Raw genomic sequence first — 27,307 nt, forward strand, 5'->3', positions numbered from 1 at the left:
GCCTTTTTTGTAATGTTTTTTTTTTGTTTATTTAGTTTTGTAAAACCCTAACTCTGTGTCTGGAAAAAGATTAGACGTATCATCATCTAAGATCTTGGGCGTTCCTTCTTCTCTTTGTAAAGAGCCAACAGAGAGACGTTGGCCACCTTGACAACCTTGAAGCGCACACCGGGAATATCACCGACGGCGTGACCCTTACGACCGAAACCGGCAACCAGGACCTCGTCGTTCTCCTCGATGTAGTTCAAGCTACCGTCACGGGGCACGAAAGCGGTAATCTTCTTGCCGTTCTTGATGAGCTGCACCCTCACGCACTTGCGGATGGCAGAGTTGGGCTGTTTGGCTTCAACGCCACTGAAATTAAACAAATTGGAATGGATTAGAATATCGTTAGCCATCACTTTTTGAATTAAATACAAAGGCACTTGGGTTTCTTCTTTCACCCTCTCTGTTGTTATCACGCCCAGCATCTCACAGTATAATCCTGTGATTTGCGTTTCAGACACAACAAAACACAAAAATATACTGCGAGGCGTCAAGACGCCGGTTCTTTTGGCACACACTTAAAAAAGAAAGCACTTTGGAGAGACTATAGACTGTACGTACACCTTCTCGAGCACAATACCCTTGGCGTGGGAAGCACCTCCGAAGGGATTGGCCTTCCATCTGGTGCCCAAATGAGCCTTCTTGTAGTCCTTGTCGGCCCAACGCTGGTCGCGACGATGGTTCACATGCTTTCTGGCAGTGCGCAGACCTCTTGGTTTGCCTGCAAAATAAACAATTAATTGGATTAAATCGAGCTTCACTATGGCATCGAGAGCGGCAACACAATGTAAACAAATGGCAGTTTAGTCGGCTTCGCCTTTGTGAGGTTAGATCGAATGAATCGTTGCAAATTTCGTTAAACACAATATTCTCGCTAAATATCACTTGCATTTCCTGCTCTGAGGTCTGTTCAATTGTTAAAACAACATATTAGGCCATTAAGTTGTACGATTTATTCGATTTCAATGGATTTTTGCAATCCCAAAATTGTAGCCTCTTGGTCTTCTTGGTGGAACCAAGACTGTGGGATTGTTCAACATGAATTCACTTACTTTTTCAGCCGCACCACATTAAAAACTCCATTTGTACACTGTTTTGCGACACAATTTGTTTATTTCACACAAAAACCACTCTTTTTCAAAACTCACCCATGATTTTCCAACTATCTCAGGCAATGGCGGAAATAAAAGAAAGAGGAAGACGTTGGAGTAGAGGTGTCAAACCATCGATGGCACTATCGATAGTTTGTCGATATTTTACTGCTAGCCTCTACTATCGACGGTTTTGCGACTATCATGATAGTATCGAGCTACAGTCGTTGCGCTTTTGATATGTTTGGATTGGCTGCTATAAAATACGAGGACACATTTGTAAACAAATCGACAGGTGGCATCTAATTTTTACAAGTTTAAAAGTTGGACAAGTTCCTAAAAGGTTTCAATGGTTTTTTAAAAATATTTGGGGCCCGATACTATCACGATAGTATCGATTGTTTTTTCTTCAAAACATTCAACGTTGATATTCCTCGAATTTGATATTCCGTTTAATATTACTAGCTACTTGGCCCTCTCAGCCCTAAACAAATAATTTTATCCGATAGATATATAAATTTTCTGCAAGATTGGCAAGTTTTCAGAAGTCCTTTTTATTGGATTATTTACATATTAAGGTTCAAACAAAAACAACATAAAACGAATGTGACGTCGTTTTTGTGGCGCTGCCAGACTCGTGCAATTCGTAGTTCCTGCGGGCTGCCATACCATGATATTTTGTGACATAATATTCCTCGATTTTGATATTCAGTTTAATATTACTAGATAGTTGGCCCTCTCAGCCCTAAAAAAATAATTTCATTCAATTTCCCAATGAATTTTGTTTAGGATTGGCTAGTTTTCAGAACTTTTTTTTATTGGGATTGTTTAGATAATAGGGTTCAAACAAAAACGGCCAAAGCATAAAACGTAAATGTTGACTAATTTTATCGTAGATTGACGTTTTTTTTAACCTATATATGCACATGTTTGTGTTATATAAATACATTTATCCCGGTTCTGATACCTATTTTTGGAACCCGTTAGCTGAAAAATTTCGTTAATATCTTTCAAAACACAGACACAGTAGTTTCTGCATTAAGGTTTTCAAATTTGTTGCTCATTTCGTACCAAAGTTGCACAACAATGCTGGCTATTCATTTCCCCATGTTGCTGACATTTTTCCCATACCAATCAAATGTATCTTACCACGAAAAAGAGCGAATTAACAACGAAAAAGAGAGCAAATTTTGAAAAACCACCACGAACGAATAAAGTGACCAAGTCGAACAATACCATTATATACCATTAAGTGGTTCAAAAATACCGTATATACAATGATAAAATAAAATACTTTTTGCATCAAAATACCATGACTAGCTGGAGGTGAACAGTGTACCGTGGACTAACTGAGAAATATACCAAAAATATACCTTCTCAATTTTATAATATACCAAAAAAAAAAGGGTTGCACTACAACCGTAATACAGCACTGAACACAGCGTTGAGTTAATTGCTTACCGATGATAATCGATATGGAAAATATATTCATCAGAATGCACCTCTGTAAATAACAGATTTTCAAATTTCAGAGTATTTAAAATGTAAATGCGTGCTTAATTAAGGTTATTGTAAATCTGCAAATACTGTCGTATTTATTCCACTTTTAGACCTGAATTGCTCGATGCTGCGCCTGCATTCTGTAAGCTCCACCCAATTATGATTTATGCGGCTTGTTTTTGATCGAACGCCCAAAATCCGTGATTAAAAAAGATGAATGCATAATCAGTTGACAGATAATTACAAAATGACATTGAACTGATAATGGATCGATGCGTCAGATTGATGAAATGCAATTGACTTTGAGTGAGATCTTTAGAAGAATATTGCACAGCATACATTTAAATATTGTTTTTACATACTTATAATTTCCGCTCTATAATGACATTGCACATATTTATTTGTACCCACACCCTGTTGGTTGCGTTGCCTGACTGAGATTAGGAAATACACCAAATCCACCTAGGTTAGGTAAGATGTTTGGTGCCCAGTACTGAAAATAACTTAATTTGTCTAATCTAATATATTTTTTATGACGTTCCAGGCACCCATGGCCACATAATTTGAGGTGCTTATCACTGCACCAAGGGATTCCGGGCGGGGAGCTGCGGCGGCTTATCAATCAAAACTCAAAGTCTCCTAAAAATTGGGTGATTCGTCGCCCGATATAAAAAACGAGAAATGGAAAATTGAGCCCAAATGATATGGAGACCAAAGTGTACTCAAAGAAGAATTCATTAAGGGTGCGCCTGTCCTGGGGCAACAAAGATTCGAGAATGTTCGAGATAAAACTGCCTTAGCCGGATATCTGGCAGACAGATAGAGAATATATAGTAGAGCCTGCTAATCGCCACACACAGCCCCTCTACCACTGCCAGTTCATGGCCCTCTTAATGAATTCAACACGGAGAATGACTTTCGTTTTTTTTTCTCGTCCGTCTCTGCGTCCGGCTAATTATAACGCACCAAAACAGTTTATCTATCCAAATAGTATTGCGGCGCTATTTCATAATTTCTGGAAACAATTTCAATGGCCCAATTGCCGGTTTCGGCCATCTTTGTTGTGCGCGTGGAGTGCGAAGACCAAAGGCGATCTCTGCGCGGTGCTGAAGTCCCCAGAACATGAATGGGTCCCCATTCACCATTTCGAGTTTATCTCTTTTGGTAGTGGAAAAAGCCCAAAAAAAGCGAGGCACGACACACACCAACAAGCAGGAGAGCACACACACATGGCATAATTTGAAAGCACAAAAAAAAAACACAAAGTTTTTGTAATTTATGTTTTCGCTGTACGAAGTCTTTAGCAAGTGGAGAGTAGCCCCAAAGTCATCATTCCGACTTTGAAATACCCGCTAAGCGGTTGTATTTGCAGCATTTTACTATTAGATGCCCAAAACCAAACTGAAGTATTTGTCTGCCACTTACATATACATTCAATATACCCCTTGTGCAGTACGCTAGCGGGGTATGCAGAGAGAACGCACCGCAAAACACTCCCAAATAATGATACAAGAGGAAAAGGGAAACAGAAACACACAAAAAAAAAAACGAAACAGAGAACCGAAGAAAGAGACATAACACAGGCTGAAGCAGAGGCAGAAACAGCAACTAGTTGCTTCTTAGCATTGCGTATACGTCGGGAAGTTCTCGAGCCATTTTGGTTCTCATGCACACACACAAACACACACATGCAGCCGGCAAGCGCTCTCTCTCTTTCACTCTCTTTGACTTTCTGTCTCTGTCTCCGAATTCTTTCTCTTCTGGCCATCATCCTGAAGCTTGTGCTGCGGTGTCTCTCCGGGAATTTTTGGTCTGTAACACTGGAGGTTGACCCGATCGGAACCATTCACATTCAGCAGAACTTGAGTAACACACACACAGGCACACACTCACACTCACACACACACACATACATAGTCTGGCTGATAAACTGTCTCGCTGCTGCCGCTACGCCGCTACGCCGCTGCTGCCGTTGCTGCTGCTGCTGCCTGCTGCTGGCTTGTGCTGTGCGGTTTATACTGCCAACACATTCTGATTTCCCCTTAGTTATCTTCAGTCCGTCGCGTCGCTCGCATCGCTTTAAGAGCCGGATCAGATCAGGGCACCCGTGCGGCAGTATTTCGAAAAGGAAACAAGTAAAGCAAATAGCAAATAGTCGAACCCCCAACAAGCCCCAAACCACAACATGAAGAAAGAAAGCAACGCCACACACCAGCACAGCACAGCGCAAGAACAGAGCACAACAGCAGCGCCCATTTTTATATGCTCCACATATGTATATATATATATACATATGTATACCCGCACGCCTCCATATGTATATATGTAGTATAGGCGGACAAATGTATAATCAGATACTGATATATGTACCACATATACATGCGTACGCACATACATATGTGCATATGCATGTGCCAGAAGTATTTATAAGCGTGTTGTTTCGCTTCAGGCTGATCCTGCTTCTTCTTCTTCTGTCCGTTCCTCACGTTGTTGCTGCTGCTGTTGCTGTTGTTGCTGCTGTTGCTGCTGCTGTTGCTGTTGACTTTTAACTTTCGCTTTTACTGTGTCAGCATCCCCGCGCTTACTTTCGCTTTCTCACACCACAAAAATTCTTTGCAGCGCGCCAAAAATAAGAACAGAACTTTGTTTTATAACACTCGATAAACGCACTCGAATCCCCCCAAAGACACCGACTGCAGCGGCTGCAACGCCACAAAATAGAGGAAACATAGAGGTAAGATCGCTCACACAGAGACACACGACATCGATGCAGCCCGTACCGTACCGATCGCCCATCCCCAGTCTCGAAACGGGTTTTTGTGGCCAAAAACACACACAGACAGACTCACACACACACACACACAGCATGAGGGCAGAACTTCAGTAGATGTGGACTCAACATCAACAAATGTTCCCACTTCGTCCAAAGTGGCCAAAAGGGAAACGTTGGCCAATACCGGGAACCGGCAGCACAAACGCAACGCACTCGTAAACGGCTTTCGAGCGCCTTTTGTGGCGCAATTTCTTAGCCGTCTTTGTTGCCTTGTTTTCTGCCATCTCTGTCCGTGCTTGCCTCCTCCGCTCCCTGAACTTGAACAAAGAAAATGAAATGAGCTTACGTTAGATCGATAGTATTTAATGAGCCTCCACTGAGCCTCCCAGCCACTGAGCCTGAGAACAGCTCTGAATTGTTAACAGGCTCTGAACTGCAGCCACTTCAAATGCAAATCCCAAGTCGATCTTTCGGGGCCTGTCCCCCAGATTGCGTGAGTCAGCGATCCAGTTTTTGGCATTCACCCCCAAGGTGAATCTCTTCGCGTGGCTCCAAATGATTTCGATCTGACAACCGGTTGCCGGTAAAAAGCAAACAAAACAGCGCTAATAGCATGTACGAAGATAAAAGTCAAACGCAATCGAAACCCGAAACCCAAAACACCAGTCGCCCCCCCTCCCACATTCACATCCACATCCACATCCATATTCATATCCATAACCCATAGCCATATCGATGGGCCGTGACGCCCGTCAGAAGCATTAGAACTGCAAGATGCCAATGACCCAATTTTAGCGCCCCAACCCACTAATTGCGTTTCTTGGTAATTAATCAATATGCGTTGGAGCCAGAGACAGAAACAGAAACAAAAACAAAAACAGAGCCTGATTCAGAGCCAAGAGATTGGCATGTTGAAAACTACTTTTCGTTACTCGAATTTTGCTTTTAATTAGCAAACAGAAATACAAAAAAAATTAGAAATCTAAATTATAATTTTGCGAGTATTCGCTATTAAACATTCGGTAAACATGTTTTCTGCATTTACAATGGCCCACTCATTGCCAAATATCTGAGGTTTTCTCAACAGTAACAGCCAGAGCCACAACAGCCACAACAGCCACAAATTGAAAGAATTCCTGCGGTTGGATTCGGATTTCTCACTCATTCAACGTTCTGGTTGAGTGCTGCGCTTGCGTACCGGCACGCCAAATCATTCGGGGAGACGAAAGATTTCCAACTTTTTTTGGGGAATCTTTGAATGGAATTTTTCCACACCCAAGCCCAACCGTTGATTGTTAATCGGATTGTCAATATTTACGGGTACAGCTGATTAAAGACAGCTCTTGGCTGCACTTCCAGTTGCAGTGGCAGTTTGTTTGCTTCCTTGCTCTGCTTATCAGATGAGAGAATTCAAACTGAGGCGAAAAACAGCAAACAGATCAACAACAATAACAACAACAACAACAACAACAAAACAAAGGCAACAACATTTTGGCGCCAATGTCGGGGTCGGATCGTTCAGTGGATCGCCCGATTCGGGGTCAGTTGAAAACTCAAACAGAGCCGTGAGAGATGTGAAACAGTGGCTGGAGGAGGCTGGCGGGGCAGTGCCTGGACAAAGCCACGTGCAGATAACCCAATAAACGAATGTATAAATAACAATTTACATACATACACAGCAAATCACGACCTGCTGTTAGTCCCATCCAATCTCGATGCACCCCCCTGCCTGCCCCTGCCTCTGCCCCTGCCTCTGCCCCTACTAATGGCCCCATGACTGCCCTGCCCGTTGTTTGATTCCCGATCGACGACGACTCTCGATTTCCATTTGAAAGGCATTCGTCGTAATTGTGCGACTTACACTTATTTTCCATAATTTAAACATGTTAATTGATTATGAATACCATGCTCTACTTCCGACAAAAAAAGAAGAGTGGAGCCATCACGGACCACGGACCCTAGACCCCTCGAAACCCGACCATTGATCGCTCCACTAATTGTCGCGGGCCTTTGTTCGTGCCGATAGTAAGTAGTGTGGTCAACGCGCCAACAGCTGGCTGATACGCGCAGCCAGGGGCTGTGAGATAGAGAACTGTGTCAGCGACAGACAGACAGACACACAGACAGACGGACGGACAGAAGCCCCGAAAGATACAAGTTGGAACATACAGTGGAACTACTCCCCGTACACATAAGATATCGCATACTCCTTGGACCCGCTCTGGGTGAAAGACCGACGACGGCAGTCGTTCAATGAACTTGACAGCAGCTCAGCAGCTGCTCTGAAGTGTCTCCAGGCCAATCCAAATCGAAATGGGGACACTTCCAGTGGAGTGGAGTGTTGTGTTGGATTGTGAAGAGACTTCCTAGGGGCATACAGGGCATACACGATTCGGTGTGTTGCTCTCTCTCCCGCTCTCTGTTGGATTCGTTGCTGCTCCAGACATTTGAGGCTGCCATTTACGGCGCTCGCACCATTTTGGGACCTGCCTGCCTGCCTGCCTCTTGGCCAGCTAATTAATATTTTGAGCATAAAGTTGTTTAACGATTGCTTCACTTGTACCTACAAATTGCGGCGCTCCGCAACGAGAGCTGGATGTGGAACCTGTCGCTGGCAATGGCAAAACCATCTAAATGGGTACGCCACGCACTGCACTCAGCACTCGACGAAGAACCGGACGGGACGGGACGGGACGGGACGCGACGCGACGCCTAAAGTTGCATGTTAAAAATAAAAGAGAAGAGCCAGACACTACATATGACAGATGGATGGATGTATAAAGAGACGGGATAGTGCCACATACATATGTACGCAACACACACACACAGGCTCAGAGGGAGACAGAGATACATATGTACGAAGAAAGATAAAGATACAAATACTACTGGGAGATACGCTCGCACTCGGAGTCGAACCCGACGACAGGAAAATATCTTAAGAAATCGCCGTTTACGTTTTTCCCTCTTCCTTACTTCCGTCTGTCTGTCTGTCTGTCTGTCTGTCTGCCCCTCGTTGTGTCTGCCCCAACCACTTGGACACCAAACATAGTACATATGTGCGGATTACCACCTATAACATTTATTAGATCAATCGACATCGGGCGTCAAATTTAAACGACTGTCAATAGACACAATTGGCGCTGACAACTTGTGACCTTACGTCCCCCCTGGTCATTCAATGGCCACCGCCTCCTGCCTCTGTCCTCTGGCCTCTGCCTTCTGGCTCTGCCATTCACCGATGATGGATGGGAGGGAGGCGCTGTTTGCTCGCAGCGGGATTAGCTTACCAGTGGCGGGAGGGGAGGCCACAGACGGAAGGCCACAGGAGCCGTGTCACATTATCCACCACTTGCGGGGCCAAACCCAGAGAGCAAACAGAACAGAACAGAACAGAAAGGGAGTAAACGTGGCATGTTCAGTAGAACAAAGCGGGAATACTCTAACCAAAAACCCAAGGGAATTAAAGTTTGAAGAGAAGTACAGATCAATTTCTATAGCTATTGCTGATGAAGAAAAGAAAGTCTCAGTCCACAGTTTGAACCCTGACAGAGCCCAGAGAATAGTCTTGTTACCCCCCAAAACACTTTTTGGGTGCGTCCTGCGCCAATTTGTAGCTTAAGAAACACTTCGACATGGCTACAATATGGGATCGGGCAACAAGTAAATGCTTGGGCGGGTGTCTATTTATTTATAGGCGCTGCTGCGGCTGGTGGCTGCTGGCTGGTGGCTGTTGCAAGCCAGTTATGGCACGATACTTGAAGGGCTTCCTCCTCCATGTGCCTCTCGGTTCTCGGTTCTTGGCTCTGGGTTCTCAGTGCTTCCTCATCCGCCTGCCGCGAGGTCATTTGGGCATGAAACTGAAAACAAAATCTGAAATACGAGGCGCGGATCGGGTCGGTTGGGTTTCGGCATCGACTTCGATGGGTGTGCTTGTGCAGGTGGGAAGGGGGTGGGGGGCCAGCCACACTTTTCGATTGCATAACAAACAAGAGTTCTGCAAGGGTTACGCTACGACAACTATTTCTGGCGACTGTTTCTGTGTGGCCTATCGCAGCTACTTTATGGGATCCCATAAATTGGCTTGGTCAATGGCATGCCACCAAACCACCATCACCACCATCACCACCATCATAGCCGAAATTTGGCCATAAAGGAAACGAAATTATCAGGGAGGGCGCGTGGTCACATGGTGGAGCTGCTGCTGCCATGGGCGGGTTGCCAGGTACAAATCTCTCTCTATCTGGTGCACCCAACAGGAAAAAGCAAAGGCAAATCCGCTGCGATAAGGACAAATCTGGAGACGTAATCAATTAATTTATGGAACGTAGACTCCCGTAGACAGCAAACAGCTAACAAAGGGCTCTATGCCACGGTTAGCTGCCGCTTATCCGGGCTTTATCTGATTGCCAGCCAATCTCTGTTATTATCTGACAATTACGGGCGACTACTGCGGCTACTGGGACCATTTCTGGGGGGTATCGTTTTGGAATATCTCGCGCGGGCTGGCTTACATCAGAGCTGTAAGTCTTTCGGCAATCTAACAACGGGATCTACGAGTTCTACTGCTGCCACAAGTCGCCTAGCAATTGGAACAGATTAGATTAAGGCAACGGGGCAGGTCTCAAGGCCAGAAGTTTGTTAGCCGCAAGATCCAAGATGTGGACAAACAAGAAAAATAATCAAACGAAAAGGCGCACTCGTACTCGTATAATGTATACATATATATTATGTGCAGAGAGATTCACTGTACCCTGCACACCGTAGTACCTATACACATGTGTGACTGGCATACAGAATGATCTCTTAAGTCGCAGAGCCAGAGGCAGAGACTCCTCCGATGTATTTTGGATACATAATTGCAAATTCCAATTCATATTTGAATATTTCTGTTGTTGTTGACGCACTCCCGAGAGTGTATATCCATCCGTTTGGCCCTGGCATTGGCCTGACGTTTGACATCCCAACAATACCTACCCGATACCCCCCCATGCCGCACCACTTCCATGAGTGGTTGCCATTTCCCCGGATTGACGTCGATTCTGATAAACAGCGAAAACCTTTCACAGCCCGCACACCTTTTGGCTATCGCGGGCAGATATGTGGTCAGGTGCATGGAGAGTAGCATAGAGCTCGAAGCTGTTCGATTGTGGGCACGTGACACTTAAAAATAGACATATGTACATATCCATGGGAATATTCTCGGGCAAATGAGCAATTGACTGACATGGGGGCGTATACGCAATGCGGCCCACGGCAAAAACTGAAATCGAAAGCGAAAGCAAATGACGAAGGCGAAGGCCATTTCGATTAGGTAAACATTTGCATAACACCCAAACGGCAGAGGTGGCATGGCTATATCTACACATATGTATCTATATCTATAAGATCTTTACTGATCCTCTCTCTCTCTCTCTCTATCTCACTTCTCTCCACAGCCCCGCAATGGCCACACAGCAAACGAAATCACAGGACGAACTGGCATCGGCCCGCGCCTTGGTGTCCAAGCAGCCAGCCATTGTCATCAAGAAGGTGGATAACGATGAGCAGGAGGAGGAGGAGGAAATCGAAGAGGCAGCAGTGGTGGTGCCCCCGGACAGCGGCTGGGCCTGGGTGGTGATGGTGGCCTCCTTCCTCTGCTGCACGGTGATCGATGGCATCGTCTTCTGCTCCTCGATGATACAGGTGCAGCTCATGGCTGAGTTCGACGTGAGCAAGGCGTACGTGTCGTTCGTCTCGTCGCTGCTCAGTGGATGTTACCTGATGGCCGGTCCCTTTGTGAGCGCCCTGGCGAATCGCTTCGGCTTCCGGATCGTCACCATTACGGGGGCCATCTTCGCGGGCATCTGCTTCGGGCTGTCGTACTTCGCCACCAGCGTGGAGTATCTGTTCATCATCTACGGCGTGCTGGGCGGAATCGGCTTCTGCATGGTCTACATCCCGGCGGTGGTCATCATCGGCTTCTACTTTGAGAAGTGGCGCGCCCTGGCCACGGGCGTCGCCATGTGCGGCTCCGGCGTGGGCACCTTCGTCTTCGCACCACTGACCAAAATCATGCTGGAGTCGGGCTGGCGCCACACTCTGGCCATTCAGGGCATCATTGTGATGTCCTGCGCTCTGTTCGGATTGGCCTTCCGACCCATCCAGCCGATCACCCTGTCAGCGACCAATGAGGAGGCCGGCGACGAGCAGGAGAAGAGCAAGCTCAATGGCCACGGCAACACGGTGGCCCCCACGCCGCAGCTCCATCAGGCGGCGTTCACCAAGCCGCTGCCCGAGGGCCGCTTCGCCTACTCCATGCCAAACTCCGCCCACAACACGTACATGGGCGCTTCGCAGCGCAACCACTACCCCACCGCCCAGGAGATCTTCAAGGGCATGAACCTGGAGCGTCGTCCCTCGGGCACGGCGGCGGGCAGCAAGGGAACGGAGCTGAAGCAGCTGCGCAAGTCGCAGCCGACGACTCCCAACGGGGATCCCCAGCAGCTGACCTTCAACCTGCACAAGGAGCTGACGACGGTGGGCGAGAACGAGGAGGAGGCGGAGAACGATAACCTGTTGGAGACGGATGCCAAGCCAGTCACGATCCAGGCGCGTCGCCACACCGTCTCCGGACGTCGGCCCCAGGACCTGGCCAAGCGGGCAGCAGCCGCCGCCAACGATGCCAATCACGGACAGGCCACATCCACGTCGAGGCCCATGTACAGGGACGACATCTTCTTCTCCGGCTCGCTCACCCGGATCCCCCAGTACCAGTCGCAGACGTCGCTGGCCTACCACATGTCCGTCACGCGGCTGCCCACCAAGCAGGACATGCTGCAGGATCGGCAGAAGGGCTGCCGCATCTGCCCGGAGGCGGTGCGTCGCACCCTGGCCACCATGCTGGACACCAGCATGCTCAAGTCCGCATCCTTCATGTGCCTGGCCGTCAGTGGCTTCCTGACCATGATGGGCTTCTTTGTGCCCTTCAGCTTCGTGAAGGACCGTGCTGTGGCCGCGGGAATGACCGACGATCAGGGCACCGCTATACTTGCGGCCATTGGCCTGGTCAACACCATCGCTAGGATCGTGTGCGGCTCCCTCAGCTCCTTCCCCGCCGTCAAGCCACTCTGGCTGAACAACTTTGCCCTCACCGCTGGCGGCATTGCCACGATCTTCAGTGGCGTCATCGTCAGCGTCACCAGCCAGTGGATCTTTGCCATATTCTTCGGCATTTGCATTGCCTGCTTCTCGGCGCTGCGATCGCTGATTGCCGTGGAACTGATTGGACTCGAAAAGCTGACTAATGCCTACGGATTTCTCATGCTCTTCCAGGGCCTGGCCGCCACCTTTGGCACCCCCATTGCAGGTGAGTGATTCCCCATGACCCCCCCAGGCACTATGTACTGAATGTGGTTTGTCTTGTGGTTTGTAGGCGCCCTGTACGATGCCACCCAAAGCTACGACTTGGTATTCTACTTTGCCGGTGGGCTCATCGTGCTGTCCGCCTTCCTCTGCTACCCGCTCACCTGCGTGGCCAGGTGGGAGCAGGGGCGCAACGAGAAGATCACACCCCTGCCGGCAGCATAGACAGCATTAACCGCCAGACAACGAGACGTCCAACGACGTCACAACTACCGTCTTCTGATACGAGCACGGGTCGTGCGCGCGCTCCACTTAAGGTTTTTGGATGGGTGCTGCTGCTGCTGCTGCTGCTACTGGTGCTCGAATCCAACAGTAATTGCCAATCACTCGATGTTAAGATTGATGTCCATGTCCATGTCGATCGATATGGGAGATTGCCGAGGCATTGAGCAGCTGGCAGGGAGCAGGGAGCAGGCCCTGAAGCGTGGTGTTCCGCAAGTACTTTATACGTTAAGATTAGACTAAGTGTAATGTTCGTGCCTTCAGCCTAATCGAGTGCCTCCATACACAGATACAAACAGAGATACAGATACAGCGTGGTGTAAATTACGTTTCTATAAGCTTTAGTAGACAGACAGACAGACAGGCCGACAGGCCGACAGACGATCTGCGGAGAGTGGAGTGAACTAGAATTTAATAGCTATGCATAAGCGAGATAAAGTGAAGTGAAGTGAAGTGAAGAGTAGAGGGAGGAGAACCTAAAACATTATTAATATTATTATGATAGCTGTAAGCAGCTGTGCACATGGCTATGGCTGGGCCACAAGTCGACTGCCAAGTTAAGAATCGTTTGTTGAGTTTATTTAACATGATATGATGATACTATGCTGATGGGGAATGATGATGGGAGTCTTGAAGCTAGTTACAAACGAAAGCATTTGTTTATTTTATAGAGGAGATACTGCCCTGCACCACTGGGCACACTGGGCAGGTGGTATCTGCTGTTGTTTCCTACGAGTAGATAGATATACATTTATCAATCAATCAAAGACACAGGGCCCACTCGAGCGACCGCTCGTGGGGTGAATGCACTTCGCCCGCATGCAGCAATGCCGCTGCATTGCATTCGTTGGCTTAGCCGATTGTGGACAAGGCAAATAAACAAATGAACGAACGATGAGGCGGCATCTAACTGGAACAAGTGTGCCCTTCTGGCCGTTTGTGCTCCCAAACAAATAGACTTATGTATATACTACCTGCAGACAGATATACGGAAACAGATACAGACACGAAACCCCGCTACATACTCAAGCACGTGTTTACGTCTATCAATTAAAAATTACAATTACAATCTTATTATTTGTATTACATTTAAATGAATGATAATGATATATGAGAAATACCGAGATGCGAGAACACACAATAAAAACGATTCGAGTTATACAAACTAACAATCTTTGAAGGTTTATTATGTGATTTCTTTCCATTTAGCTGCCCTTCGCAGCATTCTGCCGGATATTAGCTTAGCTAAACGATTCAAGCGTGACTATGAACAAACGGCTATAGTTTTGGACTTAAATTATTCAATTAAATAAGTAACGCGTGGAGTCGTCCAGTGTCTTTGGTCATGGCACTGCACACCTCTTCTCCTACTTCTCCTGATTCAGTGAATTGATGAACTCCTCCAGCTTCTCCTGGATCTGCCGCACTTTGACTGTGCAACGAAATAAAAAGGCGGGCCATCAGAATGTGTTCGAATCAAAATGGACTTTTGCGCTTTCACTTACTCAGTTCCTCGGCGAGCAGCACGCGTTTGCCGGTCAGCAGATGGGCCTTTTTATCGTCGTCCTCGCTGAACTCATCCAGCACCGCCTTGATCTCCTTGTCCAGGCGCCTCGCCTCGCGGTTAATCACCTGCTGACGCAGCGCATTGCCCGTTATCTTGATGACCTGTTGGATGCGCCAGAAGAGCACCACATCACTGCAGGAGATCTGTTTTGGCAGAATGTGCTGATTAAATATACATAAATCCAAGTGAATTTCATTTGTTTCCTGCTTACCTCGCACTCGGCACCCTGCTGCGTGTACAGGTAGTACGCCTTGCGGCAATCCCTGGCCCGCTGCAATGCCTGATTCAGGAAGTGTCTGAACGAGAGAGAAAGGAGAAATGTGTAACCACCCACGATACACGATACACAGTGTGCTGTGCTCATCACTTACTTCCTGTAAACCGGGAACCATGTCTGACGAATGTAGTCTGTATCCACATCGACGTTCTCCCGCTGCACATTCTTGCGCACCGTCGTCAGCTCGTCGTAGCTCAGAGTGGGCAAATGTTTCTACAGGTTGGGCAGAATGTGCATCCATGTTATTGATAAGATAATTCCAGATGGATGGATGGATGGATGGATGGATGCACTGCGGAGCTTACCGAATCATTCTTGAGTATCTTGTCCAGTTCGTTTCTGACGCTGCGCCGCTTCTGCTGATCCTGTGTGAGGTATTCCCAGTGGGTGAGTCGCCTCATTTTGCCAGGTCCGAACATCTGCGACAGCGTCTCCTCCGTTTGCACGAGCTTGGCGTTGACGGAGGTCTCCAGGAACTTCACCGCCTGATCCCACTCCGCCTTGTCGTGCACGAAGCGATCCTCCAGCGTGTTCAGCTGTATCACGCGCAACATGTCGATGGCCTTGTCCTCCCAGCTGTGCCGCCGTATAGCCTCGTCCACCACTGCGCTCTTAAGCTGGTCGAAAATGCCGTCGTGGTCCTGGGACTTCTTGGAGTGGTCCATCAGCGAAATGAACTCCTGCTGCAGGGCCTCCCAGCCGGCCTCCACGGACTTGGCTGGCAGCGCCTGCTCGGCCCACTGCCGCAGCTTGATGTCCACCATCGTGTTGAAGGAATCTAGAAGGGCGGAAAGTGAGCAGAGATTAGTTGATCGCAATGGGCATGGAACATGGAACCAGTATGATAGAATGGTAAACAGAGCCACAAAGCACTCAAACACAGATGCACACTCGATTACCGCCATTCGATTTGATTATTGAATTAATTTAGGGGAATTTATGGGGCAACAAAGTTAACGGATCCGTCATAAAATGCCAAAAACAAATTAGTACCGTTCGGCCAAAACCCGTCTGTGGACTCCCAAAATCTGGCTTCATTACAGATGCTCGTAAATCTTCACATTTCACGCTTTCCGGCACCGCACATGACTGCCACAGAGCCTGCTGAATCACTTGGGAAGCCTGGGGCGATTAGCAATCGGTGTTAATGAAGTCGGAATTGGGGAGTACACAGTAAATTTACACGCATGATTCAATTGGAATTTGGACAGCAGCGAAGAAGCTTCAAACCGGTTTCCAGCTTTTCGGCGCATGTGATTCCATTCGCGTGATAAGTGCAAAATTAAACAAGCGACATCCACAGACACACCACACACACGTGAGGGAGGAGGGCATGTGCTTCCCCCGGTGCAGGCACCGCCTCCGGCTGCTCAACACACAACAAAAGACAATGCGACACAAAGGCGACGAATCGGGGGACGTGCCCCCGACGGTGACGATGATTAAACGATGACGACTGCGACGTTAAGAGCTTACGACTACAAAATATTACTTTGAGAACCTGACTGTGCAGCGGGCAGATAGATGTTCTCGAACACATAGTTCGAGAGCTTCTCCCAGAGCTTCGTGGTGAGGGTGTCGTCCCACTTCTTGGCGGAGATTTGGGAGAGCGTCACCACCTCGTCCAGTATTTCCCCTTTGGCCTTGTCGAACAGCTCATCGCGTCCAGATTCGCGCAATCTAAAAATAATTTTAAAATGTTCGGTAAACGGATTAAGGGTCGCCTTCGGCTGCTGCTCACCTGGGGAAGTTGTTCTTCCATTCCGTTTCCAGATTGAATCTGGTTGCCTTAAATGCATCCGCCTGCTGCTCAATGGTCTCCCGCACCATTTTCCAGAAACGATCTGAGACAGCCATGCTCAGATTACGGCTGGTCACCTGGTGGGGCATTATGACGCCGCGACGACTACAGAAGGAGCACAGGGAGCGGGATTAGCTTCAGAAGATAGCCAATGAATTGTATACTCACTGGAAGAGCTTGGAGTTCTTGAAGAAATCCTCCTCGTACTGACGAATGGCCTCTATGCTATCATCCTTGCGACCGCGGCCCGTCACCACAGCGTAGTAGCCAAGGGCCTTCATCGGGAAGAGCTTGCCAGAGAGTATTTTCCTAATCCTTTCGGGATCGGCCAGCTCCTCGGCCAAGTCCACCTTGGTGAGCACAAATATGGTGCGGCGACCCAGGGGATCGCACTGCATGACCAAATCGGTGACATTGCTGCGCTCCGCGTCCACGGATCCGTCCTGAATACAGAGTATGATGGCATTGGGATTGCTCATGTAGTGTTTGGTCATTTGGTGAATCGAGTCCTTTGTGTCCGAGGCCATGTCCACTGTCATAGTCTGAGAGAAAACACACACACACGCTACAGACTGGGAAACGCAGAAACAGAAAAAGCATCGCATACTAACCGAAATGATGCCCGGCAGATCCACCAGTACCATGCGCTGCAGTCCAGGGCCCTTGACTGTCATGGATATGACCTCATTGCTCACCGTCTTTCCACCGCGCACAGAGGCCCTCATCCGGAACTCCACCTCGCGGCGAAGTTCGGCCAAATCGGACTCCTTGGTCAGATCGTATTCCCGTTCCGAGTCGCGAAACTGGGCCACATGGTAGGGTCCCTCGGCGAGTGTTACTTTGACCGGGGCACGAGTCATCATCTCACCACTGCCGCGTGGAAAGATGCGCGCCTTGGCTATGGACTCCAGCACCGAGGTCTTGCCGCTGCTCTGGTCCCCGACCACAACGACACGCGGCAGATGATCCGCCATGGTGTAGCCCGTGTCGTAGCCGGTCAGCTCATCCAATACCTCCGAGTACATGTCGATGAGGGACTTTTTAATCTTCTTCGCTGAGGTCTTCTTGTTGGTCTTGAGCAGGATATACTGCGTGCGCAGATCTCGGTTCTCCTTCTCCATTTTCTCCAGCTCCTTTTGGTATTTGATCTGCACATTCATGATCTCTGTCTGCAGCGTTTCCACCTGATTCTGCATCTTTTCTATGTGGGGGAGGAACGTTATTCTTGGCTACTGTCTTCTGTGTGAGATTTCAGTTCAGGCATACCAAATTTCTTGCGGCTCTCGTCTGTGGTGATGCCCAGAGCGGCGACAGTTGTCTTGGAGCTTAGGTCCTCTTTGGCTGCAATGAAGTTGGCAATAAGTTTCGATTACAAAGGACTGGGTTCTCTCACTTTAAATTGGTTCAATGTTTGGAGGTCTGTAGTGTGTGTGTGTGTGTGTGTGTAACCTACTTTCGACAATTTGGGCTCCTTGATAGTCAGCCGCTTCGATGGCATCGTCCAGGCGACTGTCGAACCACGAGCGCCATTCCGACAACTTATCCTCGCCAAGCTGCTTGAGCTCCGGATCTACAAGCAACAAACACCCCAATATCAGTATCATTCAACGTGCAATGAGGTGCGTGAAATCAAAATCATACGCAAATTCGAACCAACTGAAGTGTACAATGAAGCATCCGAGCGGCGCCCCCACCATGACCATTTAAAGTGAGAGAGAGAGAGCGGCAGAGGGGAGATCAGTGTGGGTTGTACTCACCGATATCGATGGCATTCTTGACCACTGCACCGACCTCGAGCAGATTCTTTGAGAACTGGCTCCACCGCTCGCCCTGAGGCATGGCGTCCTGCAGCCACTTCATGTCGGGCAGGCCATCCTTCCAGTCCTCGTATTTCTGCAAGATCGCAATTTGATAAAAATGGCACCTTGCACATTATATAACACCGCAACGGAAACGTGAACTCACTTTGCTTAGGGACATGCCTCCGCCAATTGCACCACCCAGCACGAGGTACCGCAGCTTGAGGGCTCCCCTTAGAATGCGCACCACCAGCATGCCGTAGCCACGAGACGGAGGCGGAATCGACCAGCCCCTAGCTGGATTGCCGGCTAGCAGGAATTCTTCATGCTGACGGTGGCGCCCATTGCCACTTCCACCGCTATGCTGGTCGCGGGGCGCTCGACGTGGATGGCTGGTGATGTTGCATAGCGTGGAATGATTGCAGCAGACAACCTTCGTGGAGTAGACAACAGCCTTTTTTGCGGTACGCCTAAAACCAAACGAGAGTGGGGCGATGACGAAATCGGCAAACCAAAAGAAGCGAATGTTTGGCTTGCAGCCCTTGGACATAGCCATGCTTACCGGTAAGAGTTCTGATAGATGCGCAACATTATTGCTGATGGAAGCTGCAGTTGCCACACAGATTCTTTTGTTTATTTATGGGAAATTACTTAATTTTCCTTCCGCAAAAATTCATTTCTTCCTTCGAACAGTGTGACTGACCCAAAGAAATATACCGTAATATACCAAAAATTGATCGATATACCATATTGTAGGACATACGATAAATCATGAACGAATTTAACCCACCTAACCCCCCTCTATTTAAACAGGTGAATAACTTGAGTGGAAACCTTGGAAAGTTGTGCTGTTTTTTAAATTCGCCTTGTAGATGCGTCCTGTTATATGTAATCTTATAAAAAACGCAAACATTTGACTTGTTTTAAATTAGAATGATTTAATAGCTTCTAAGCGTAATATGACGACAGACAAAACAATTACGCTACCACTAAATTTATATATATATATGTATTCTCGCATATTTCTAATATATGTATATCGTATTGGGATAACTTTACTTTTTCAATTAATACACATGCATATTTGCTACGTAATATATTTCGCTTAACTATTTGTTTCTATTTATGTTTCTGTTTCCGTTTCCGCATCTATTAAGAGAAATTCACAACGGGAAAATACTTTCCCAGCCGCCGAATTTTCTTCATGGTCACAAAGCATTTAGAGCCGGTAACATGTATTGCTTTGGTAAGGCTTTTATCCTCCAAAATCAGATCGATCTCCTCGATTGAATTCAGATTATAAATATCTTTTGGTGTTTCGTTGGATTTCTTTTTGTTGCTTTTGCTATTGCTCTGGCTATTGTGGTTGTTGTTGTTATTGTTGTTGTGGTTCAAGTTCCTACTAAGATTGGTGTTATTATTAAAATATTGCTCTTGTTGAAGCGTAGCTTTGGCTGCGTTCAATGTGTTCATGATTTGGTCCTTGGCATCATGTGGGTCCGCTGCAGCAACTGGCAGCTTGGGCTTCGTCTCGGGCTCCTCATCCTCATAGTACTCTTCTTTTGTTTCGGCAACGGAGAATGTGCTGGTGATTAATGTGGATTGTGAATATCTTTGATCGATATGCTGTGTTGATGAGGACACCGCCTCGCCGTCGACGTAGCTGCGGTGACGCATCTCGTATTCCTGAGCCTCTGTGATGCGATCCAGCGACTGGCTCTCGCGCATGCGCCGCCTCCTGGTGGATGATGTGCCTGTTGAGCCCTCCATTACCACCGATTGCTGCTTCTCAGCTTGGGAATGCTTGTCCACATGATCCTTCGGCTGTTTTCTATTCTTCTGTGTGTGAGATTTGCGTGTTTCTTCAGATTTATTGGGCTGCAAATCGAATATAATCTTGAAATCTGTTGGACAGATGCAGAGGTTAGTGCGGCAGACTACTTACCTCCTTGCATTGTCCTTGTTCTTCCTTCTTGCCGCTTACGCCACTGCTTTTCGAGATGAAATTTGCCGCACTGCTGGCCGAACCAGGCGGCGGATAGAGTTGATCCTGCGAGTCGCTGGAGTCGTCGTGTGAGTCCCGCCGGTGCATGCGAAACCGTGTGGGAGTGTCGCCCACAAACTTGTTGATCTTCTTCTTGTTTCGCGTTTTTGTGTCATCGTCCGAGGCCTCCGAGCTGCTGCACGACGGGGTGCCTTTGTTGAGTTTTGTGCGACGGTGACTGAGCACCGGATTCTTGCTGCTGCTTGGCAGGGGCTTCAACTTGCCAATCTCCAGCTCCTTCAGGCCTCTCAGGGTGTCTTCGTCTATCTTGGCACTTTTCTCCATTTGCTTGAGCTTCTGAGCCAACGTAGCATCTACGGATACGACAATCTTTGTGCGTGAATTTCTAGGCACTCCCACGGCGGCAGGAACAGTGGGGAGGTTGCTCGTACGCTCCTGCACCGCCCGATGGAGGAGTCCCTCAGATGTAGACTCCAGCCGCGATGAGGTCACCTTTAGCTCATTTCCAACCACCGAACCCTCGCTGGCAGACTCTTCCTCGTCTTCCTCTCGCACAATACTGCACTTGCGACTCCGCTTGTCCTAGGCGAATGCGAATGGATTCACTTAATTGCAGGAAACTAATCGAAATGGTATTGCACTTACGGGCTTGCCGCCGTCGTTTGCTACTTGGGCTGCGGGTGTCACGTTAATGCTGATGGGCACCACCTTGGGGGCTTCTGTGGGACTGGGTTTCTCAGCTACTGGCTTGCGGTTCGCATCCCCCGCTCTGTGGAAGAAGGATATTAATTGTGTGTGTGTTCCTTTCGAATGGCTTTCAGCACTTACTTCATGCTTGCCTCATTGAGAAGCTTCTGCTTCTGTGCCTGCTCCTCTCGCCGCCTTCGCAGCCGTATTTCGGCCAGCAGAAAGTATGTGGCCGTTATATGATTGTACTTATTCTTGTCGAGAGCTCTGTTTCCAAGCAAAACGAAGGTTAGCCAGGATACAATGCTCTGTGGCGGTGTCTACTCACTGCACTATCTCCTCCTTGGACGCAATATTTCCATTGATCATTTTCTGTATGATAAAGGCATGATCCTCCTCACTGAGCTGCTCGCGGCTGACCAAAGGCAGAAAGTGCTCAGTGGATGTCGAGTCCGGCTCGTCGATTGGCTTCAGCCAGTCTGACGAGGCCAACTCCTCCACAGTAGCTCGCTTCTTGGGATCCCGCACCAGCATCGAACCAATCAGCGTGCGGCATTCTGCCGAAACGTGCGCGGGCACAGTGTACTTGCAATCCATGATCATGGTCAGAGTCTCCGAGTCGTTGGCCTTCTCGAATGGCGCCTGTCCGACCACCAACATGTACAGAATGACGCCAAGCGACCAAATATCTAAAAGATACAAAAGAAACATCAACACGAGTCAATTGCAAGCCAAATAGAAACACTCACCCACTGCAGGCGCATCGTAAGAATCGCCCAGCAAGATTTCCGGAGCCGAATAGGCCAGGCTGCCGCAGAAGGTTTCCAGCTTTTGGCCGGGCGAGAATTTGTTGCTGAACCCAAAGTCGGTGAGCTTGACGAGGCCGAGCTTCTCGAAAAACACCACATTCTCAGGCTTCAAGTCCCTGTGATTGCGTGTGCCGTGCCGTGACGCGAAACGAAGCGAAAAGTTACGTAAATTGCTGATCGGGGCTGCATTATCAGTGGGCGTGGATGCGAACTCACCGGTGCACAACGTGGAGCTGATGACAGTACGTGATCGCACGTAGGATTTGACGGAAATACTTTCGCGCCAGCTCCTCACTGAGTCCGGCTTCATGCTTCATTATGTAATCGTACAAATCTCCCCCGTCGCCCAGCTCCAGCACCAGGTACAGCTTGGTTTGTGTGTCAATAACTTCGTACAATCGCACCACATTCGGATGCTGTACCAGCTTCATGCAGCTGTTGTTTGGGTCAAGGTCAGACATTTCACATTAGTTTGCTCCTGGCTCCGCTCGGCTTGGTGTGTGCAATACTCACCGCACTTCCTGGAACAGATGAGCCTTAGAGACCTCGTCCAGCTTTGTTTTATCAACGACTTTCACCGCCACCTTTGCCCCGGTGAACACGTGACGTGCCAGCTTCACAACGGCAAAGTGGCCCGAGCCGAGTGTCTCCTCCAGATCGTACAGTCCGGCGATTTTGCCATCGCCCAGGCCACCAACGGGCTGCGTTTCCAGGGTCATGACGCGTCGAGTGCTTTTCAACTTTTCCTATTGAACGACAAGCCGCGTCGCCGAGCTGCCTATCCACCGAGCACAACTGTCCGCGATTAGCTAAAACTACAATTATAATGGGTAAGCATTTCGGGCCTCAGTTTTCATGGGAAAAGCTGGTTTGGTTCAACTGGAATATTTTTTCTAATAAGCATCGACCTTCATCCTTTTTATTTTGGCTTTTGCACTAGCCAGGAGCAGCAGCAGAGCAAATAGAGGCAGGGCTGTTACACAAGGGGATGGATGTGGAAAGGCAGGGCTGTTACCGATTTAGAGCAGAGCCTCCTCCAGCAGCCGCAGCAGGAAAAACTATAATATGCAGGACATTTTGCAATTGCTGTGGTTGAAGCTTGCCTTTACGCTGTCAATAAAACGGTCTCGAACAAAACACTTTTGCGTTATCACTCATAAAAAATGAAATCTTAGAATCTTTGTATACACATTTCTGTGCATGGTACTTATCGGACTTATCATTAGGATTGTTGATTTTAGATCGATATATCGATATAGGTGATATTTTTTATTTTTGATACGATACTTTTCTGGCCGACTATATCAAGAATCGATATTTTTAGAAAACATCAACCTAATAAACTGCGCGCAACACCTTCCGCTAAAACAAGATAAACAACTTTTATACAAAAATGGACAGGCTGTTTTTTGTCGCTTTTTGATCACCGAGGAAATTGTCATGGGACTATTAAATTTTGAAAAAGTAGCATTGCCCATCGCCTCGACTGCGATAATCTGCGACGACTCATCGATTGGCCATATCGGTAGCTTCTCGTCCGTCCCCTGCTCAAATCCAAATTCTCAATAAAAATACAAAATATCCAAATATATTTCAAACCAACAGATAATAAATAGGATGAGTTTAGGTTTTAACACACAATCGCAAAGTACACATGTAGAAAGCAATAATCGCACCGTGGAGTCGGAGGTGAGTGTGAGGTGAGACCACGAGCTGGACTGTCTCCCTTTCGTTCGTTCGCATTGTTTTGACCAATCAGAAGTGAACTCTATTACATGACTTTCGATTTTGTTCATTGATAAGCGTGTGAAATTGTTCGTCCTTTGCCCTTCCAGCACGCAAACGGACACGCCATGGCAGATGCCGACCATGACCCGTACTCAGACGAAAGAAACATGAATTCCCACGAAGCACTCTTCAGTGGCTCTCTGAACTCGCTTGCCCAGAAAGACGAGAGAGTGGAGGAGGATGTCATCGGGTCCGGGACAGGCCTTGTCGGACTGCAAAACATTGCCAACACATGCTACATGAATTCGGCGCTGCAAGCGCTGAGTAATCTGCCGCCCATGACCCACTACTTCATCAACTGCAGCGATCTGGTGGAGTACATTGCGGATCAGAGTGCAATTGCACGTATCTGCAAGCCAGCGGGGCTGGCCAAGAGCTACAGGCGCCTGATGCAGGAAATCTGGATAGACATAGAAGACCCCAAAGGTAGATTCGCAATTGATATGATCAGAGTGCTATAACAGAGTGTTTGACTTGCAGAATACATTGCTCCGCGTGGCATTTTGTATGGCATACGGTCAGTGCATCCGATGTTTCGGGGCTACCAACAGCATGACACGCAGGAGTTTCTTCGCTGCTTCATGGACCAATTGCATGAGGAACTGACGGAACAGGTTTTTGTACAGTCGCATCAGCAACAATCGCCACATCAGCAGAACAAGCAGCCCAACGAAACGGACGACGACAACGAGGACGAAGCGCCGCCTTCCTCGCATTCGCCGACAGGCTCTGAAAGCGATTATGAAACGTGTGAGAGCAGCATGTCGGAATTCACGGGGGAAGTCCTGATAAACACCGAATACTTTGTTACGCCGAGCCGAACTTCCGTGGGTTCCAGCTCTGCGATCCCAGAGGCTCCTCCAAAGCAGCAACAACAGCAGCAGCGACAGCAGAAGCAACGTGAAACATCGCCAGAGCAGAAACCACCGGTAGAGTCGGCTCGTTCTATCATAAGCGACGTGTTTGACGGCAAACTCCTGTCTGCCGTTCAGTGCCTTACCTGCGATCGCGTGTCCTCACGGCAGGAAACATTCCAGGATCTTTCACTGCCCATTCCGACACGAGACTTCCTCAATGTGCTGCACCAGACGCACAGCCTAAGTGTTCAGAGTCTGAATGCCGCCGAAGCATCGAGCAGAACCAACGATGGCTGGTTGGCGTGGATGTGGGGCGTGTTCCGATCGTGGCTGTACGGTCCCTCGGTCACACTCTACGATTGCATGGCCAGTTTCTTCAGTGCGGATGAACTTAAGGGCGACAACATGTACAGGTGAGATCATTGCATTGGTCACCTCAGTGGATTCGATGCCTAATTGTCGGCCATTCATTGCAGCTGCTCGCGATGCAACAAACTGCGAACGGGCATCAAGTACTCGCGTGTCCTCAACCTGCCCGAGGTGCTGTGCATCCACCTGAAGCGCTTCCGACACGATCTGTCCTACAGCTCGAAGATCTCGTCGCACGTTTACTTCCCCCTGGAGGGCTTCGATATGCGGCCGTACGTGCACAAGCTATGCAGGAGCGAGGTGCCCATCTACAATCTTTCGTCCGTAATCTGCCACCATGGCACCGTCGGCGGCGGCCACTACACCTGCTATGCACGCAACACTCTGAACGGACGCTGGTACGAGTTCGACGACCAGTTCGTGAACGAGGTGAATCCCGATGTGGTGCAAAACTGCCAGGCCTACGTGCTCTTCTACCAGAAGCACAATCCCCTGATGAAGCTCATCCGCGAGGAAGCCATTCTTCTGTCCAATGCGCACCCGATCTGTGATTCGGACATTCAGTTCTATGTGACGCGCGAGTGGCTCTCTCGGCTGGCCACCTTCTCCGAGCCGGGCCCCATCAGTAACCAGGAGATGCTGTGTCCCCATGGCGGCGTCCTACATTCCAAGATACCCATGATCAGCCAGATTGCAGTGCCGATATCCCAGCCCCTTTGGGACTATCTGTGCAAAAACTTCGGCGGTGGACCGCCAGTGAACATCCTCTTTGAGTGCGAGATCTGCAAGCGGGCGGCAGAGGCGCTCTGCCGGCGACAGCAGCACGAGCTCAACGATTTCACCAAATTGAACGGGCTCCAAAGCGAGTTCGACTCCTCTGCCATCTATGCCATTGACATGCCCTGGCTGCGCTCCTGGCAGAACTTTTCACGCGGTAAGACCTCCAAGGAGCCGGGCCCCATCAAGAACGAGGGCATATGCGCTTCCACGGACAGCAGCTGCACCATCCGGTGTGTGAGGATCGGATCCGATTATGCCCAGCTCAATGCACGCTCATGGCGGCTCCTGCACGGCATTTATGGCGGCGGACCAGAGATCTTGCTGCGACAGGCTCTCTCCGACGACGACGAAGCGGAGATCGAAATCATCGAACAGGATGCCGACTGCTATGACGCGCAGGAGCCGGAGGCGGAAGAGGAGGATATCACGGCCGATAGCTATCAGGGTAATCATTCCGACACCGAAAGCAGCCGAGGACGCCGCACCACCCCGAGTCCGAGTGTGAGTCCCGGACCCTCGCCAAAGCCGCCGCAGACAGTCGAGACGACGCCCACCCCCGAGCAGCACAACACCCCCAAATCGAAGCGCAGCAGAACCAGCGTGACTGCCCTGCGGCTAAACATGCGCAAGCGGGGGAAGCGCAATCGGAGCAGCTTCAAGCACGCTGACATGTTTGGAGCCAAAGGTCAGCCAGTCCCCAAATTCAGCCACAGAATGAGGTTTATCATTTCTGTTTTCTGCACTTTCAGGGAACTACAATGCCAACACCAATGCGGACCCCCCAGCAGCAGCAGCAGCAGAGCATCGGGATAAGGATAGGGAAAAGGAGAAGGAGAAGGAAAAAACCAGTGCATTTCAGAGCGAATACAGCATACCAATATCGATACCATTCCAAAGCGACAATTTCCAGGTCAACGGCTTGCCGGAGAAGACGCGGGAGAAGGGCAAGCGGCGGAACAGTGTCAGCGGCAGCAAGACCAACAACAAGGAGAATGTCACTCTGCAGAAGTTTGTGACGGTGCGCGAGACGAATGGAACCGCGGACGAGACTGATATTTGATCGATAGCGCAAGCGGTTCCCAAGCCGATAAACAGGCCAAAATCAAAGTTTAGGCGCAGACAGAAGCGCCATTAGTTATATACCTCAGTGTATAGCTGGGTGGAGGCTATATAAATTGTGTATAAATTGTATTTATGAGTTGATGATTTGAGTATTGCTATCACGCAGACAACTTTCTAGTTTTACTAGCTATAATTGACCCCAGGGACAGAGAGATGGAGAGGGCTCCTTGCCGACATGAGCACTCAAACGATTGTACATAAAATAGGCAGATTTAATTGAATTGGAAAATAAATCAGATTATGCATGCATCTACAACGGACTCTGAAGAGACTTTTAGTTCAGTAAAAGTTTTCTTTTTCATGTTTTAAAGGATACTTTTAGGGGTGAGTGCCTCGGCCACACATGAGTGTGTGCGTTCAGCACAGCATTGGTCCACTCCACAGTGCCACAGTGGGTTATTTATAGAGTCCCTA

At 48.7% G+C, this 27,307-nt stretch overlaps 5 protein-coding genes across 10 annotated transcripts; 2 read left to right on the forward strand and 3 right to left on the reverse strand.

The window, feature by feature from the left end:
- Positions 1-3: 3 nt before the first annotated feature.
- LOC111078250 (40S ribosomal protein S23) lies at positions 4-1,298 on the reverse strand. Its single transcript, XM_022372833.2, has 3 exons — positions 1,194-1,298; positions 607-766; positions 4-354 (listed from the first exon to the last, which is right to left on the reverse strand). The coding sequence occupies exons 1-3, from the start codon at positions 1,195-1,197 to the stop codon at positions 87-89; spliced, it is 432 nt and encodes a 143-aa protein (XP_022228525.2). The 5' UTR covers positions 1,198-1,298; the 3' UTR covers positions 4-86.
- A 3,385-nt stretch (positions 1,299-4,683) lies between these two features.
- Positions 4,684-14,196, forward strand: LOC111078253 (monocarboxylate transporter 4). The gene is made up of 4 exons (XM_022372841.2): positions 4,684-4,771; positions 5,256-5,370; positions 10,845-12,754; positions 12,821-14,196. Exons 3-4 carry the CDS (start codon positions 10,852-10,854, stop codon positions 12,973-12,975), a joined length of 2,058 nt encoding a protein of 685 aa, XP_022228533.2. The 5' UTR covers positions 4,684-4,771; positions 5,256-5,370; positions 10,845-10,851; the 3' UTR covers positions 12,976-14,196.
- On the reverse strand, positions 14,189-19,183 carry LOC111078252 (dynamin-like 120 kDa protein, mitochondrial). 4 transcript variants are annotated; one of them, XM_022372837.2, is made up of 14 exons: positions 19,039-19,183; positions 18,643-18,946; positions 18,435-18,570; positions 18,131-18,247; positions 17,944-18,018; positions 17,289-17,878; positions 16,846-17,219; positions 16,618-16,782; positions 16,378-16,556; positions 15,182-15,654; positions 14,971-15,089; positions 14,811-14,895; positions 14,538-14,742; positions 14,189-14,464 (listed from the first exon to the last, which is right to left on the reverse strand). In XM_022372837.2, exons 1-14 carry the CDS (start codon positions 19,065-19,067, stop codon positions 14,400-14,402), a joined length of 2,916 nt encoding a protein of 971 aa, XP_022228529.2. In that variant the 5' UTR covers positions 19,068-19,183; the 3' UTR covers positions 14,189-14,399. The 4 variants fall into 4 exon arrangements, with proteins under 4 accessions (XP_022228529.2, XP_022228528.2, XP_022228531.2 ...); XM_022372836.2 differs by having other exon boundaries at positions 16,369-16,556; XM_022372839.2 differs by lacking the exon at positions 18,131-18,247.
- A 220-nt stretch (positions 19,184-19,403) lies between these two features.
- On the reverse strand, positions 19,404-23,196 carry LOC111080311 (SNF-related serine/threonine-protein kinase). Of its 2 annotated transcripts, none has more exons than XM_041593154.1 (9): positions 22,993-23,196; positions 22,491-22,792; positions 22,194-22,412; positions 21,918-22,093; positions 21,497-21,857; positions 21,310-21,435; positions 21,127-21,250; positions 20,422-21,063; positions 19,404-20,354 (listed from the first exon to the last, which is right to left on the reverse strand). In XM_041593154.1, exons 2-9 carry the CDS (start codon positions 22,694-22,696, stop codon positions 19,629-19,631), a joined length of 2,580 nt encoding a protein of 859 aa, XP_041449088.1. In that variant the 5' UTR covers positions 22,697-22,792; positions 22,993-23,196; the 3' UTR covers positions 19,404-19,628. The 2 variants fall into 2 exon arrangements, with proteins under 2 accessions (XP_041449088.1, XP_041449089.1); XM_041593155.1 differs by having other exon boundaries at positions 22,886-23,196.
- Positions 23,197-23,265: 69 nt separating this feature from the next.
- LOC111080310 (ubiquitin carboxyl-terminal hydrolase 33) lies at positions 23,266-27,000 on the forward strand. 2 transcript variants are annotated; one of them, XM_022375829.2, is made up of 5 exons: positions 23,266-23,666; positions 23,813-24,191; positions 24,246-25,035; positions 25,099-26,456; positions 26,521-27,000. In XM_022375829.2, the coding sequence occupies exons 1-5, from the start codon at positions 23,595-23,597 to the stop codon at positions 26,829-26,831; spliced, it is 2,910 nt and encodes a 969-aa protein (XP_022231521.2). In that variant the 5' UTR covers positions 23,266-23,594; the 3' UTR covers positions 26,832-27,000. The 2 variants fall into 2 exon arrangements, with proteins under 2 accessions (XP_022231521.2, XP_022231522.2); XM_022375830.2 differs by having other exon boundaries at positions 23,597-23,677.
- The last annotated feature ends 307 nt before the right edge of the window (positions 27,001-27,307 follow it).

This window comes from Drosophila obscura, unplaced genomic scaffold (genome assembly GCF_018151105.1).
Source record: "Drosophila obscura isolate BZ-5 IFL unplaced genomic scaffold, ASM1815110v1 contig_186, whole genome shotgun sequence".
Lineage (NCBI taxonomy): Eukaryota > Metazoa > Arthropoda > Insecta > Diptera > Drosophilidae > Drosophila > Drosophila obscura.